The sequence below is a fragment of the Pan troglodytes genome, chromosome 9, assembly GCF_028858775.2.
Source record: "Pan troglodytes isolate AG18354 chromosome 9, NHGRI_mPanTro3-v2.0_pri, whole genome shotgun sequence".
Taxonomy (NCBI): Eukaryota; Metazoa; Chordata; class Mammalia; order Primates; family Hominidae; genus Pan; species Pan troglodytes.
In genome coordinates, this window is record NC_072407.2 from 74,641,107 (window position 1) to 74,655,808 (window position 14,702).

Genomic DNA, 14,702 nt, shown 5'->3' on the forward strand with positions numbered 1-14,702 from the left:
GCCTGTGATCTCCCTGTTCTCAGATGCAAGGAGTTGGCACTGTGAGCTCCAGCAGGCCCAGGATGCTGGGATTCCAGGTCCAGCCTCGCAGTAGTTCTCACAGCATGCCGGTGTTCTAACTGATACACCCCATAGCCCCAATGTTCTGAGACTCTGCTCTGAGGAGGCTGCAGCCATTTAGAAGCAATTAGAAGGAGAAAATTTACCATCACTTGGTACTTTCTCTGTGCCTATCCATTTCCCCAAAAAAGAGAAGACATTGCTTCTGCCCTTCTGTGCTGGAGTCAGCAACCTGGCCAAGGAATCCCACCTGGCAGGGAGGCGGGGATCAATGTTGGAAGGGGAGGGTCAGACCAGATGACCTTGGATGGTGCCTCAGCCCTGAGAATCCTTGGCCATGCAAGAGGGCAATGGGGGTGCAGAGAATGGCTCACCGGACTTTCCCCTCCTGGGGCAGCTCATGTGGGGGGTCCTCACACACCAGCTGGGACTCACCATCCAGTAGGTAGGTGTAGACAGTTTCCTAGGACAGAAGGCACTTATGAGACCCTGTGGAGAGGCCCTCCCAGCTGCCCAGTCCCAGCCTGTACACAGGGGTCTGTGGGGCAAGGTCATGGAACCTGTGGGAGTGGAGCTCTGGCAATGATCTGTTTGTTTTTCTCTCCAGGTGATTCTAAGATGCAGCCAGGGCAGCAAAACACCCGGTGAACTAAGCACCTCGTCCTCTCCTCTTGGAAGGAATTCTAAGCAGGCAATGATTCATGAACCTATGACTTTCTTTACCACCCAAAACCCAATGTGCCAGGTAAAGAGTTTCAAGGACTGAGGGTGCAGACAAATCACCTCCCACCTGGGATATTTCCCTGCCTGACTCCAGCCTCAGGCATTCAGCAAACAATAACTGAGCATCCTCTCTGAGCTGTACCAGGGATGGGGCTCAGAATGCTCTAGGAAGCATCCCTCCTTCACCTCTACAAGAAACCACACACCCATAACCCCAGCCAGGGGAGGAACACAGAGCAGGGCACTGCACCATCCTCCGGTGGGGCTGGAGAGGGCTTCCTGGAGGAAGTGACCTTTCAGCTGTCACTGAGTGGGAATTAGACACATTCAGGGAGTGGGCAGGGTGCATAACGGGCTCCCAGGCCTTATAGCAGGTACACAGGTAGGTCCAGAGGTGTATAAAGCATGGAGCATTTAGGAACAGACAGTGAGGGAAGGGGCACAGGGGCTGGGCCCAAGGTCAGTAGGGCTGAGTGGGATGGGCTTACGAACAGAACTGGGGCAGGGCAGGACGTGCGCAGGGAGACGTGAGCAGATTTGTATTTTGGACCGATTACTCCTCAGAGGGAGATCAAAGCTCTTGCTCTTTAATCCTCCCTCCCCAAGGGCCCAGAGCAGCTCTGGCCTCAGTTCCAGGCCATGTCTTGGCAGAAGTAGTTGCCCTCACTGACCTACAGGCAAAAATCCACATTCCTTCCAAGCAGAACTGGCAACCCTTTGGGATCCCTGACCAACCCCCATGCAATGCAGCCTTGTCCACAACTCTGCTGTTTTCTCCGCAGGAGGATGGAGAAGGGCTTGCCTCCCAGCTGAGGGTATCCTGGAGGGCTTTGGGAGGAGCTGACAGTGGAGCTGCGTGTTGAAGGCCCACCCTCAGTAAGTGTGGAATCCTTCCCAGAAGAAGCAGTTGCCTTCCATGACTCTGAGAGCGTCCACAATCCTGCCAGCCACTCTTCTTGTCATCAGCTGTCGCCAGCCAGCCCCCACCACAGGAGATGCCTGGCCACTACTTCCAGAGACACTGAGCCAGGTTCAGTGGTGGGTGTGGCATGGGGTGGGAATGATAAGGCCTGAAGGGAGTGAGAGGGGCAGACACCCTCTTGTTTGGCTGGAAGGAAACCTAAGTGGGATGTTCAGGGATAAAGAATTCAGTGGGAAGGAGGCCGCCCACTCTTCGGCTATATCTAGCCTCCTTGTCATCCATCTCTTCCAGCAGCCTGGGAGGGGCCTGAGTTATTTGGCCCAAAGAGGTTAAGAGACCAGCCGGGGTTACACAGAAAGTCCTGCCCAGGCAGAGGGAGGGGTGGGTAATCCATGGGGGCAGAGGGGGACAGATTCTCGCTTCACTTCCGCATGTCCGTATGTCTCCCACCCCCTTACTCTCAGCCCTCTGGGTTAAAATTAGCTGAGTCTATTGGAGAGAAGGAGGGAACCATTTCAGACACATCAGCACCATCTGCATTCGGGGCTGCCTGCCACAATGGGTGCTGATGAGGAAGCCAGGTGCCAGCAGCTCTCCTCCCTGGGCGGGGGTCCCCTCCCCATCTCTGCTTCCCTCCCTGGGGGCAGCAGAACAGACCTCAGCTCCCTTACCTCACTGGGGGCTGAGCCCCTCCATGCAATCAAGCCAGGACTCCCGAAAGTCAGGGCTTCCCTAGCTCCTATAGGGCTCTTGGGTGGGCCAGGGCTGACATTTCCCACTGTCCCAGGAACCTGGACCACAGCTGTCATCCCAGCCCCCAGCTTTGGGGAGACAATTAATCTGTTGCAGAGCATCTAGGCTGGCACAGCCGCCAGGGCACCCTGCCTGTGAAACAGAGCCAGTCACTTCCTCCTCCCGCCCTAGGGCAGCCTCAGTGGCCACAGAGGCTCTCGGGGCAGCCCTACAGAAACCGACGTGCCAGTTTCCACCACCCTCCCTTTCCAGATGTGCCTCCACCCCAGGCCAGATGTTGCCTTAGTCCCGTCCTTCTCCAGGAGGATTTATTTTTGGGCGCCAACACACCACCCACTTCCTACCAATTTCACACTCAATAAAGCTCACTCATTAGCCCTCCTCCTGGGCTCTGAACTTCTAGGAGGTTTGGGGAAGGCAGAGCTGAGGAGAGGGAATGGGGCTGCTTAGATACCAAGTCCCATTTATCCCTGTCATGCTGTGTGACCTTGGGACAAGTGCCCTCTCTCTCTGGGCCTCCGGTGGTTCATCCATCAAGCAGATTCAGGGACAATGGGCTCTGGAGGGATGGGAAGGTCACATTCTGAGTTGGCCATATTTCCTGGAGCAGAGGCTGCCCTTGGCCGGGTTTAGAGTAGGGAAGAGGACATTCAAGGCTATCAGGACTCAGTTAGGGCATCTCCTCCTCCAGGAAGTCTTCCATGCCCCTTAGGCTGGATCAGACTCCCTTCTCCAGGCTTCAAACGTCCCCTGCTTCCCTCTTTCTGGTGCAACTAACACCCTGCTACTTTGGGCCTCAAGGGCTGGTTTACCCATCCTCCTGCCTAAGGGATGAACAGTGGCCATTGAAGCCAGGTAGGGGAGTGGCCTGGAACAGATGATGAGGGGCACAATCTCCCCAGTAAGGCACTCTGGGCTCAGGCAACCATGATCACCCCAAACCTGCCCCAAACCTGCAACTCATCCATGGTATTGGGATGGGACAGAAAGAAAGCTGCTAAAAGGCTGCTAGAGGCCATTTTTCCAGCCTCCCATCTCCAGGCAGGGCACTTTAACCCAATGCACGTCTATTCATCAAAGCTGAGCCCTATTCTAGTACCTCCCAGACCTGGCTTCCAGGAAGTTCTTCTACATGTCTACCCTCAACTTCTCCTGCTGCATGTATTCCAAAACCCAGCTGGCTCCACCACGTCCTGTTATCCTAGGTGAATCCCTTTCATTATCTGAGACACAGCTTTTCCACTTAACCTCTAAGGCCCCTTCTGGCTCAGCCATTGCAGGATTCCTATGCAAGTTCATTCCTTGATGCTTAGCTTCAGGCTTCCTCCTCCAGAAAGCTGTCTCAGAACACCCATCCAGACCCTTCACTTCCCCATGAAAGTCCTCTGGGCAGGGACCCTGCCTCTTCCTTCCTCCTTGGCCCTGAGTGAGGTACAGCGTAGAGCTGGTCAAAGGATTTGGGGGTGGGGTGGGAAGCGTGGGGCAAGGGCGGGCACCTACCACTCGGGGGAGCACAGCTGACAGGGCCTCCTTGACAGCACGTTGCAGGCCTGAAATGTCGATGACAGAGCCCAGACTCAGCAAGGCGTCCTGGAAGAGAGGAGAGGGCAGTGAGAGGCTTTGCCAGGCAGGCCAGGGCAGCCCCATCTGCCCAAAGGACTGTGAGCAAAACCCCCCAGCTTAGTCCAGAGCCCGAGTCTTTCAGACACAGGAATCCCAGGATCTTAGGATCTCAAAATCAAACAGTCTTAAGGCCACAGAATGTCCAAGTACCCTCATCTTACAGGTGGGGAAACTGAGGCTCAGAGAAGGGCCAGGGACTTAGCAAAGGCCTCATAGTGAGTCAACAGGTCAAGCCTGGCCTAGACCCCAGGTCTCTTGTTCTCTAGCCGAGGACAATTCTGGCATAGTAGGGAAACCACAAGGCTCCAAATTAAAACAAAACAAGCAAACAAAAAACACCCAAATTTGAATCCTAGCTCCACTGTGTATGAGCAGTGAGTGTCTTGATTGAGTCACTGAGCCTCAGTCTCCAATCTGTAAGTTGGAAGCAGCTGGGGCTATTGCCCCCTACAGGCTGACATGAAGATAAAATGAAATTGAGCCCTTAAAAATGAAAATAAAAATCAGAGCCCTAAAAGTGCCTCACAGAATGCCCAACACAGAGTAGATGCTCAGCTGAATATTCGCTGAAGCTGGGTCCCGCTCACTTTCCCCAGAAGGAAGGTGGTCTCACCTAGTCTCATTTTCCAGCCTAGTGAGGGGCTGGGTTGAGAGTAGCAAGAGCCTATGGGGTGCATAACCCATAAGGTGGGAGAACAGCTGGGCCACCCCTGGCAACTATAGGAGGAGAAGGAGACGTCAGCCTTGACTGCCTCACAGCCTTCCCATCCCAGGAACAGAACTCGTCCTTGCAGAGCCGGAACGGAGACAAAAGTCCCTGCTTCTCGCTCTATTAACTTGGCCAGAGCCATGGGGATCAAAGAGAAAGGTAACAGAACAAAGAAAACGAGGGCCAAGGCAAGATCGTGACTCATACCAGCCACCAGCCATGCCCTCCCGCAAGCCCTTGGAAGTCCTTTCAGATGTCTTCCCAGTGGAAGGTTGGGTCTGTGTTCAGAAAGCAAAGTGATTAACTGCAAGATGAAGGAGACATGGCTGGGTCCCCATTCATGTGAACATGATATGAGGTTGAGGGTCTTAAAAGACCACAGTTCAGCATGAGCCCACAGTGTAAGCATGACTGGCAAGAAATAAAAATGCTCAAACTGCAGGCCATATTAATAGAGGTCTGTTAACCCAATTGGGAAGATGACAGTTTCCCCACTTTTATAGTCTAGTTAGACCATCCCCTGTTCATTGTGTCCCAGGGGCTGACAAGATGACACTCATCCAGAGGAGGCGACCTATGAAACGAGGGAATTGGAAACCAAGTTTTGCATGTGACTAAGACTGGATAACCCAGGGATGCCTCATCTAAAGCAGAGGAGACCCAGGGTTATCAGTCTCCAACTCCAATCTCTCAGACCCTCCTAGATGGGGGATCTGAACTCTGTGGCCCCATGGACAGCCTGGGGACCCATAGGATTTCACAGGAGGCTGGCCTTGGTCTAGTGGGATGAAGGACCTTCTTCCAGGTAGGGCCATGCTACAAAGGCATGCCACAGGTCACCAGGAGAGAGGGAGGAAGTGAGCTTCCCATCCTCAAGGGTGCACAAGAGTGGGCTGAATGCCTATTTGCCAGAAAGTTCCACGCTGGGCTCTCAATGAAGCCTTGCATCCAGGCTTCAGCTCCAAATTTCACTCCTGGGTCTTCTTGGCTGCAGTTTCCTCCCCTTCCCCCACCCAATCCTGTGTTTCCAGGAGGAGGGCAGTAGTGGGCCTTCTCCCCAGATGCTTACTCAGCATCGCTTTCCCCAACCCCCAGGCTTCCTTGGTCCCTCCCACTGCTCAAGGATGAAGACACATATCTTGGTCGTGGGAAGATGTCTGCCCTCAGACATCAGAAGCTACTGATTCCAGACAACACAATACCCAAATTGGATCACTTGTGACCCTTAGGCACTCCTCATCACAGCACAGACAACTTCAGCACCACACAGCCACAGATCCCACGTCCTCGCAGATATCCCAGCAGGCCTTCAGACACCATCCATGTGCGCACACACACACATGTTCTCACTGGTACAGTTCCTTAAAGATTCACAGGGCAAGAGCTCGAGTGATACCTGTGCACAATACACGCAGGCTATTATGGCCTTCCAAGGTCAATTCTGAAGACTAAAAAGGGGAGGAAGAGCTGATGCCCCCAGTACTCCCAAGATAAAGTCTTCCAGATGCACGCTCCCCAGACGGGGGCTCTAAGGACAGCACAGAAGGTGGTGTTGGTTTGTGTCTATTCCTTCTTGGAGGCAGAGGAGCCCACAAGCTGACTCCTGAGAGGCCCTGCCCTTGGTGGAGTCCGATGTATGTGATGTGGACTTGGGGAAGAGAGACCCAGGTGACGGAGTGAGCCTGATACAGGGGGAGAAATTCTTCAAAGCCACAGCCTTCAGAGAGCTAAGTCTCCCCATTTGACCGATGTCCTCATCGGTCTGAGCTGAGGTTCAATGAGAAGCAATGATCAACCTGTGGTCAGACAGCCAGTCAGAGCACAGCCAGGTCCAGAACCCAAACCTCTGGATCTCTAGCCCTGTCTGGTTCCTGCTCAGCACCCGATCCCCAGCTCCCACCCTAGAGTGCTCAGAAAGAACAGTCTGTCCTTTATTCTGATTGGTGGACTCCTCAACCTGCCCTTTGCTTCAATTGGGGAATGCCCTCAACTGTCCTTTACTGGAATTGGTGGGTGCCTGCCTGACCTTTGCTCTGATTGTTCAGTTTTCTGTGACTTTTCAGGCCAAGTGCAGGATAATAGCAATAAGGAGAGCAGGAAAGGAAAGTTGGGGAGAGTTGGGGCAGCAGCAGGGAAGGGCTTCCCATCTGTGCTAGAGTGGACTGGATGGTAATGTGACTGACGAAGCCCAGGGCTCTTTGTGGGCATCCTTCTGTCAATCCACCTCCTGGTCCTGCCCAGCATGCCCCAGGAATGGAGGGTGTTGGGTGCAGGAACTGCAGCTGGGAAGGGCCACTTCAGATCTGGCACTCAAAGGGGCCTTCAAGGCTTGCTCAAATGCCATCTCCTCCATGAATCTTCCTCAGATCTCAAAGCAACTTCACCCCCATTGCACCAACTCAGGGGAGGAAATAGCTCAAATTGCAAAGCCCATGAGGTGTGGGCTCAGAGGGAAGAGTTGCTGCTTCCGTGAAGGAAGGAGAGAATCAGTGGGGAGCAGCTGATAATGGGAAGCAGGGAGATTCCTGAATTGGAGGCACAGATGGGGAGCAAGGCTCAAGTCAGGGGGCTTCGATCTTAAAAGGAAGAGGAAAGGAAAAATACAGACACAGCTTTACCTGCTCACATGCCCATCTACACATGCCACACAAATACATATTGCCATGCACACGCCTCTACTCATACGTATATGCACAGGCTCTCACACAAACACGCACACAGACAGATCAAAAGGCAATCATATATTCAATGCATATACAAGGTTGCACTTAGACATGCACATCACATACACACACACACACACACACACACACACACACACACACACACACACACAGAACTCAGGCTCGGGATGGGGTGAAGGAGGTCACATTTCCTGCCTTCACAGCTTTTTGGAACAAATATCAGTATAGATATCAGCATAAAAACCAGGCATTTCCCAGACCACAGAGAACTTGTGGTGTGTAGAAAAGAGCCGCAATTTCCAATCCTGCACCAGACCGACTACAGAAGTTCTGTGTGGCCTTAAGCAACACCTTTCCTCTTCTGAGCCTCAGTTTTGTCATTACTAAAAAATGGATCTTTCTAGCTCTGCAGCATATAGTTCTATGGTTTTGTGGTTTAATTCAATGAGGCTGGATGGATGAGTGGGTAGGTGGATAGATGAATGGGTGCAGGATGGGTTGGGGGTAGATAGAGGGATGGTGGATGGATGGGTGGGTGGATGGTGGGTGGATAGGTAGATGAGTGGCTGGGTGGGTGGGTAGATGGATAGATGGAGCCTTTCTGCTCTCTCCAGCTCCACCTGCAGCTCTGTAGTCCAAGGTAGGGCCAGTCAGCACCACAGACAGCACCATTACCACGGACTTATCTTTCATTCACCCCAGGTACCAAGAAAGGGGAGCCTGTTCTGAGTCAGTCCTCCTCTGAAGCCAGGGTTGGGGCTCAGCCGTGGGCTAGATCTGCATTTCTGCACTTATCTGGGGAGAGGAGAGGGTCTGGACTAAATTACTTCTAACTCGTTCTTAAAGCCTAAGATTCTATGAAACCAGAGACCTTGGTCTTATCCCCTTTGGAGCCACAAGCACAAGACCAACGCCCTTCCTGAGGGTTGGGGTCGCTGCCATAAGATCTTTCCTGTTTCATCTCCATGAGTCTCTATGCCTTTCCCCATCTCCACAGGTCCTCCTATGGCTCACCCCACTGCCTGGCACTGGCTCCATGCCTCCTTCTCTGGAAGGAAGCCTCACAGTGCCCCTCACACTGGCCTACAGGAAGGCAATAACATCAAACTCAAGAGTCAAGTACCTCCCAAGCTACAGCTGTGCTCTTGGGACTGTCCGTTCACACTGATTCATGCAACTCTGCTTGTGTTAGGTCCTCTGTGAGGCCCTCCTCTCTCTCTGGGCCTTGGTGTCCCCTTCTGTAAAGGGAAGGGTCCTTCTAGATCCCCCAGGACCTCGGAGCCCTCTCATTCTCTGTCCATCATCCCTTCCCTTCCTTTCGGGTGGACCTCCCTGCCTTCCTCCCTGCCTCCCTCGGCCGACGTCCACCTCTGTCCCAGGCTGCACTCCTGTTCCTCTCCAGGAGTCTTGACGTCTTTTCCCACCTCCACGTCCTCTCTTCCTCTCATAGCTTCTCCTCCCACTCTCCATCTCTCTCCTGCATACTTCCTGCCCCCACCTACTCCTGTGTCTCCAGCCCACTCCTCCCACAAACCTCCAAATAGTCACCTTGAGAACACTGGGAGAAAGCACCTAACTCAAGAGAAGCGCCCACAGAATGGGAAACCCAGGAAGGCAGCTAGAGGGGAAACAGGGGGTGCCAGGCAAGTGTCATCTACGCCTCTTTTGCTTCCTGCCTCCTGTTCCGGTGGGCAATATACACAGCCTCTTATCTTCCCAGAGGACAGGGCCCTTCAAGAGCACAGGAGAACGTATCGACCTCTGTGCCTAGCGTGGGTCTGGCACTAGCAAGCACAGCCGCCCAGTCAGGGTGACTGGCAGAACTGCCCCAAAGGAGGCATCCTGTAGGCTCAGACCAGAGAAGCCCGCTTCAGCTGAGCCTCGGCCCCTGGCCTCAGCCCAGCACCCAAGCTGACTCTATGCCTCCTCGCAGCCTTACAGCACCCCCAGCCTGCAGAGTCAGAGACAAGAAAGCAGAACAAGGCGGTTCCTCCTCCTTCCTCCCCACACACCCACGCCTGCCACCTGGCCAAGGAGCCGCCTCTCAAAGACACTGGTGCCTTGGATGTGCAAAGAGGAACTGCCTGTGAGTGCGAAGATCTTGCAGCCCCAGACTTCTCTCAATGAGGCTGAGCTGGATCAGGGTGAGGAGAATAGAGGAAAGAGGCTTGGCAACCCTTGGGAGGCTTAGTCTGAAGGAGGAGGCAAGACAGAGACCCAGAATACGCAGCTGAACTAGCCCAACTGTCAGTGTCATGCTTGAGTGAGGCATCAGGCTTTGGGGAGGGGAAGGTACCTTTCCCAAGCACCTCCTGTGGCTAGAGGTTTCCACCAGGCGTTCCCCAATTTTCATGTGCACCAGAACCACCCAGAGTGCTTGTTAAAGTGCAGATTGCTGGCCCCACCCCCAGGGTTTCTGATACAGTAGGTCTGGGACGAGGTCCAAGAACTTGCGTTTCCAAACATTCCTAGATGACACTGATGCTGCTGGTCGGGGGACCACACCTCGAGACCCACTGACACTATCTTGGATCCTCCTACAAGCCCAAGAGGTGCCTGTTTGGGTCATCCCATTGTACAGGTGAAGAGGCTAAGGACTGGAGGGGAGGGGCCTTGCTCAGGTGAGAACAGCCAATGAGGGGACGCCCCAGGGAAGGTCCCAATGGAGGGGAGAGGCTGGGGGTGGAAGGACAGAGGGAGACTAGTGGTGGGGAGATATGGATAACAAGGCAGTATGGACGGGGCCTCTCGCAGCGCAGGAGCCCAGTCTTAAAGGAGGGACCTGCCAGAGACCTTTCCTCCTCCCTGCTCTTTCTCTTCCTCCCCTCCCTCCTCTACTTACCCCCTCCCGCTCCATGCCCCCATCCCTCCACCCTCCTGCCCACCCTTCGCAGACTCCGGCTTCAGTTGTTACTCCAACAGGGCCGCGTCTCCAGCCTCCGAGCCACACTGGAGACACGTGCACTGTAGAATACACCTGAGCCAGTCCCGGTGCCTCCCAAGGGTGTCCCCGTCCAGAGGAGCCTGACCCCACACTGTTGGCTCCTCCCTTCCAGCGCCCACAACCAGCTCCGCCCCGGCCTCTCGCCCTTCCCAAGCCAGTCCCAGCTTCTACTCCAGCTCCTGCCTCCTCCAAAATGACCTCCCGGCTGTCCCCCGCACCCTTGGATCCATCAGGAGCTAGGTTTGGGGGTGGATGAAGGAATGGGAAGAGGGAAAGAGCAGGAGAAGGCAGGCAAGAGTTGCCTGCACAATCAGTTCCCCGAGGGCCTGACTCACTGGAATCACCTCAGTCCCTCACCCAGAGTCTGGAGTCAGGAAAGGAGGGAACAGTCAGAGTGGGTAGAGGGAGGGAGGCAGGAGCTGAGTGTGGGGAGGGGGAGGATGGCCCTGCAAGGCAGACATCAGATCAAGCGGGGCAGAGCCAGCTCAGGTCTCCTCCCACCCCCTCCCACCTTCAGCTGCTTCATCTACAGGGAAGAACCGAGAGTGGTCCCATTTCTGCTGCCCACATTCTCCTGGACGCCACAAACTTCCTCCCAAACACATCACAGCATCCCCCTCTCCATGCCATCGCAGTCATCCTGGTCACCTGGCATTCTAGCTATCCTTGTCCTCTGGCCTGGGGCCCACGAGGCAGCTCGCGGCAGTCACAAGGAGGCAGATTTGGGCACACTGTGAATCAGAGTCGCGCCACAAAAGAGAGCCTGAGCAGGATGGATGAGGGGGCTCCTAGTCCCCAAGGGTGTGCAAGCAAGGGCCAAGGCCCTGCCACCAGGGAGTCTGTGCCCTGAGAAAGGCCCCTGGTGAGGTGGCAGGCCTCCAGCTCTGAGTTTGGTGACCCTGAATGTCTGTTTACACCCTCCTCAGCCTCACCCCCTCAGGGTGGGTTGGGAGCTGAGCAAAGCAAGTCCAGGAGCCTCCAAGAGGCAGGCATGGTGGCTCAAGCAGGAGAGGAGGAGGACGCTGAGTGTCCCGCTGGGTCAGTGTCAGAAGAGAGTTTACATCCCTCAGGAAATGATGGCCAAAGGAATAATTGAATGGGTGGATGGATGAATGACGAATGAATGAATGAAGTGATCTCCCTTCTCTGGATCTCCTCCAGGGAGAGTCTGTTGTTCTCTCTCCAGGCAAGTCTGACCCTCCCACCTGGGGCTCCCACTGCCCCCCTTTCCCCCACCATGGCATGCACTGTGTGCATCAATGCAGTGCCACCCTTTCCCGTCTGGCTCCCACAACAGACTGGGAGCTTTTGGAGGGCAGAGATTGTGTCCTGCCCCTCTCCGGGTCTCCAGCATTACCCAGCCCCTCATAGGTGTTGGTAGGTGTTTGCTGAGCGGTAAATGACTGGGTAAACTCCTGTGTGCCCAGGACTACTGTACTGTGAGGGCTACATGCCATCAGGGAGAAGAGGGGTGTGGAGGAAGGATCTAGGCAGGGGAGATAGCTGAGACCTCTCAAAGCCTCCCCAGTCTGGCACAGTTACAGTCTTAGAGAAGGAGCCTGAGGAATGGGGTGTCTCCTACTGAGAGCCTTTGGCAACCTCTCCCAGGCCCCTCTGCAGGCCGGGAGGCCCTTTGTGCTTCAGGATCATCTCCACGTGCAGACCGGGTGGGGGCAGCAGGTCAGGATGGAGGGCTCTTCCCCAAGAGGAGCACTGTCACTATCACCTTCTTTCATGAGTGAGGTCACCTCCTCCAGGAAGCCTTCCTGCGTGGTCACCTGTCCCCCTCCCAGGCCTTCTGAGAATTTCCAGGGACCAGGGTCTACAGGGCCTCAGGCCTCATGTAGTCCAATCCCAAGCTTGATGGGGTAGACTAAGGCCAGAGGAGGCAGGGAAGGATTCGCCCAGGCTCTCATCTGGAGCCAGGAGACCCATGCTTCAGCCCAGCCCTTTGGGCCACACTAGGACACCTTGTCCCAGAGTCCTGCTTGTCTTTGGGGCCCCTCTAATACCTGCCTTGGCCAGGGGATGGGCTGAGCCCTCTCAGATGTCGGGTAGGGCTGAGTATCTGCCTCCAGGCCAGAGACTGGGTCTCTTATCTCCTCACTGTGCCCATTGTGTGTGGGAGGTAAATGCTGAAGGAGGCGGCCTGGCCTAGGGTTAGTGTGGGCCTGCAGAGGGCGGGGAGGAAGGGCCGGCCTGGGGTGGGCTGGTAGGGGTGGATGGCGGGAGGCAAGCCCAGCCATGCTGGTCTTCTTAGGGACAAGACAGAGAGCAGGGCACAGAGGCTGGCTGCCCGGTGATGCCTGCCCTGGGGCTCTCCCTGACTGTCCCAGCGTGTTTTCTCCCTGCCTCTCAGCCTCCCTGGGTGCTTGGCCGCCTCTCTCTGTGCCTGGCCACCTCTCTCTGTCTGTGCTCTGCGGCATGTGTGTATCCCACAGCCTCCCGCTGCTTTGTCCTATGACTGTATTTGGCTCTCTCAACAGAGCTTGGCCCATCCCAGCTGTTCCCCAAACCCCAGGGGGAGGGGGAAAGTGGAAGTATGAGAAAGAGAGACAGGGACAGAACAAGTACCAATTCAGAAGCAGAGGGATAGACATAAGAGCCAGTAGGGAACCCCAGGGACAGGCGGAGGCTGGAGAGGCAGGGCTGGCTGGGGAAGCCCCTGAGGAGAAGTCCCTGAAGACCAAGGCAGAGTTGGGAGAAGAGCGGGGTCCACCCTCTTCCTCTGCACTGACTCCTGCCCCCTTTCCCTCTCTCTGCCCCTGCAGGAATGTGTGAGCACTTTTATTGTTCCTAAAAATAGCCTTTCTCTTTGGGGGGTTGGGATAAGCAATCTTCTGAGTGGGGTCCGTCTGGGGCACGCCTGCCCTCCGGGGTCCCAGCCACCATGCTCCCCAGGGCCGGGGTCTCTCAGCTCCTCTCTCCCAGTGCAGTGCTTTGTTAAACATAAATGTGACCCTGTCCCTCCCTTGCACAAGACTGTCATAGCTCCTGGGAACACCCCCTCCCCTCCTCCAGAGTGACAGGCTCCGAGCAAAGTGCTCAGCACACAGCCTGGAGCAGGGCTCGTGGTCACCTTACCTCATCAAGGAGCTGAGGGTGAGGAGCTGCTCGCTCCCTCCATCCAGGCACTGCCTGCTCTGGCCTCAGGCCTCTTCGCAGCACCCCAGTCTGATTCCCTGCACCCCTCCAGCCTCCCCACTCCCAGCCTTTGCTCCTCTGTTTCCTGCACTGTGGTGTCCTCTCTTCTCTCCTGCTCTTCCTGCTCTGGCCCTCCAGAAACCCCCAGCCCTCTCCCCTGGTCTTGTCCTCCCCCTATCACTGGGACTCTCATCCTTCTCCCGTCCCCCTCACAGAGCAAGCAAGGGGCTGAGCCACAGGGCCCTGGGCAGGAGGGGCACCAAGGCACAGAGCCCTCCTCCAGTGAGGGAGAGAGTTGGCGGAGACATGGCAGGCTCTGGGGCCCCACGCACTCCCCTGAACCCAGACCTTCTTTGCCCCCCTTCATGTGCCCTCCCCAGCTTTGGTTGTCTTTTCTGGACTCCGGGCCTGAGTCTCTGTCTCTCTAATCAGTCTCCAGGAGAAAGCCCATCCAGTCTCATCTCCTTCCCACCTCCATTTTTCAGATGAGAGAGCCAAGCCCCAGAGAGGGGAGGCGATGGGCCTACGAGCCCATGGGACGCTGGCCATGGGCCTTGGTCACTCCGCCTCATTACACAGGGTCCCGGTCAGTGGGGCCACAGGGGCTGAGGCAGGCTGTCATACAGCCCACCTCCCAACATAGCTCATCTCCCAAAACAGCCCACCTCTCCACCCAGCCCGCCAGGCAGGCAGGCTGACATCCAGAGTTATTTTCCTTTGAAGGGCCCAGGAAGCCAGAGAACAAACATCCGGAGTCTCTGGAATCTCTCCTACTTTCCTTCCTCACATCCCGAGGATCTGGGAGCCAGCATGAGCATGCACACAGCGTGCGCACACACACACACACGCACACACTGGGCTGGGTAAATATGTCAGCCTGGGATATCTTGTGGGACTGTTGTGAATCTGTGGGTGCCTTAGAACCCCAAAGCCTTGAAAAGATGATGATGCCCTCCCACCAGACCCTCGGACCCTCTATACAATTCAAACTAAATTTTATCTTGGAAATGAAAATTAAAATAGTTTTTGTGTGGTTTTTCTGATTGCAAAATTCTGGATACACTCATCAGAACTGACCTCTCCTCTCACTCTGTGCAGAACTCCTGCTTTGCTGGGGACCTAAGCATGTGTGCAGTCTGC

At 55.4% G+C, this 14,702-nt stretch overlaps 1 protein-coding gene and 1 non-coding gene across 5 annotated transcripts in view; both read right to left on the minus strand.

Annotated features, from left to right (window-relative positions):
- The window catches only part of PDE2A (phosphodiesterase 2A), a 100,039-nt gene that overhangs the window by 30,287 nt on the left and 55,050 nt on the right, over nt 1–14,702 (minus strand). For all 4 annotated transcript variants that reach the window (XM_001174746.7, XM_009423716.5, XM_508624.8 and 1 more), the window contains 2 exons: nt 3,959–4,048; nt 435–523 (listed from right to left, as the gene is read on the minus strand). In XM_001174746.7, coding sequence (XP_001174746.3) covers nt 435–523; nt 3,959–4,048 — 179 coding nt within the window. The remainder of the gene's footprint in view (nt 1–434; nt 524–3,958; nt 4,049–14,702) is intronic.
- MIR139 (microRNA mir-139) lies at nt 10,385–10,451 on the minus strand. The gene has a single exon (NR_035673.1). It is a non-coding gene; the product is annotated as a microRNA mir-139 (primary transcript).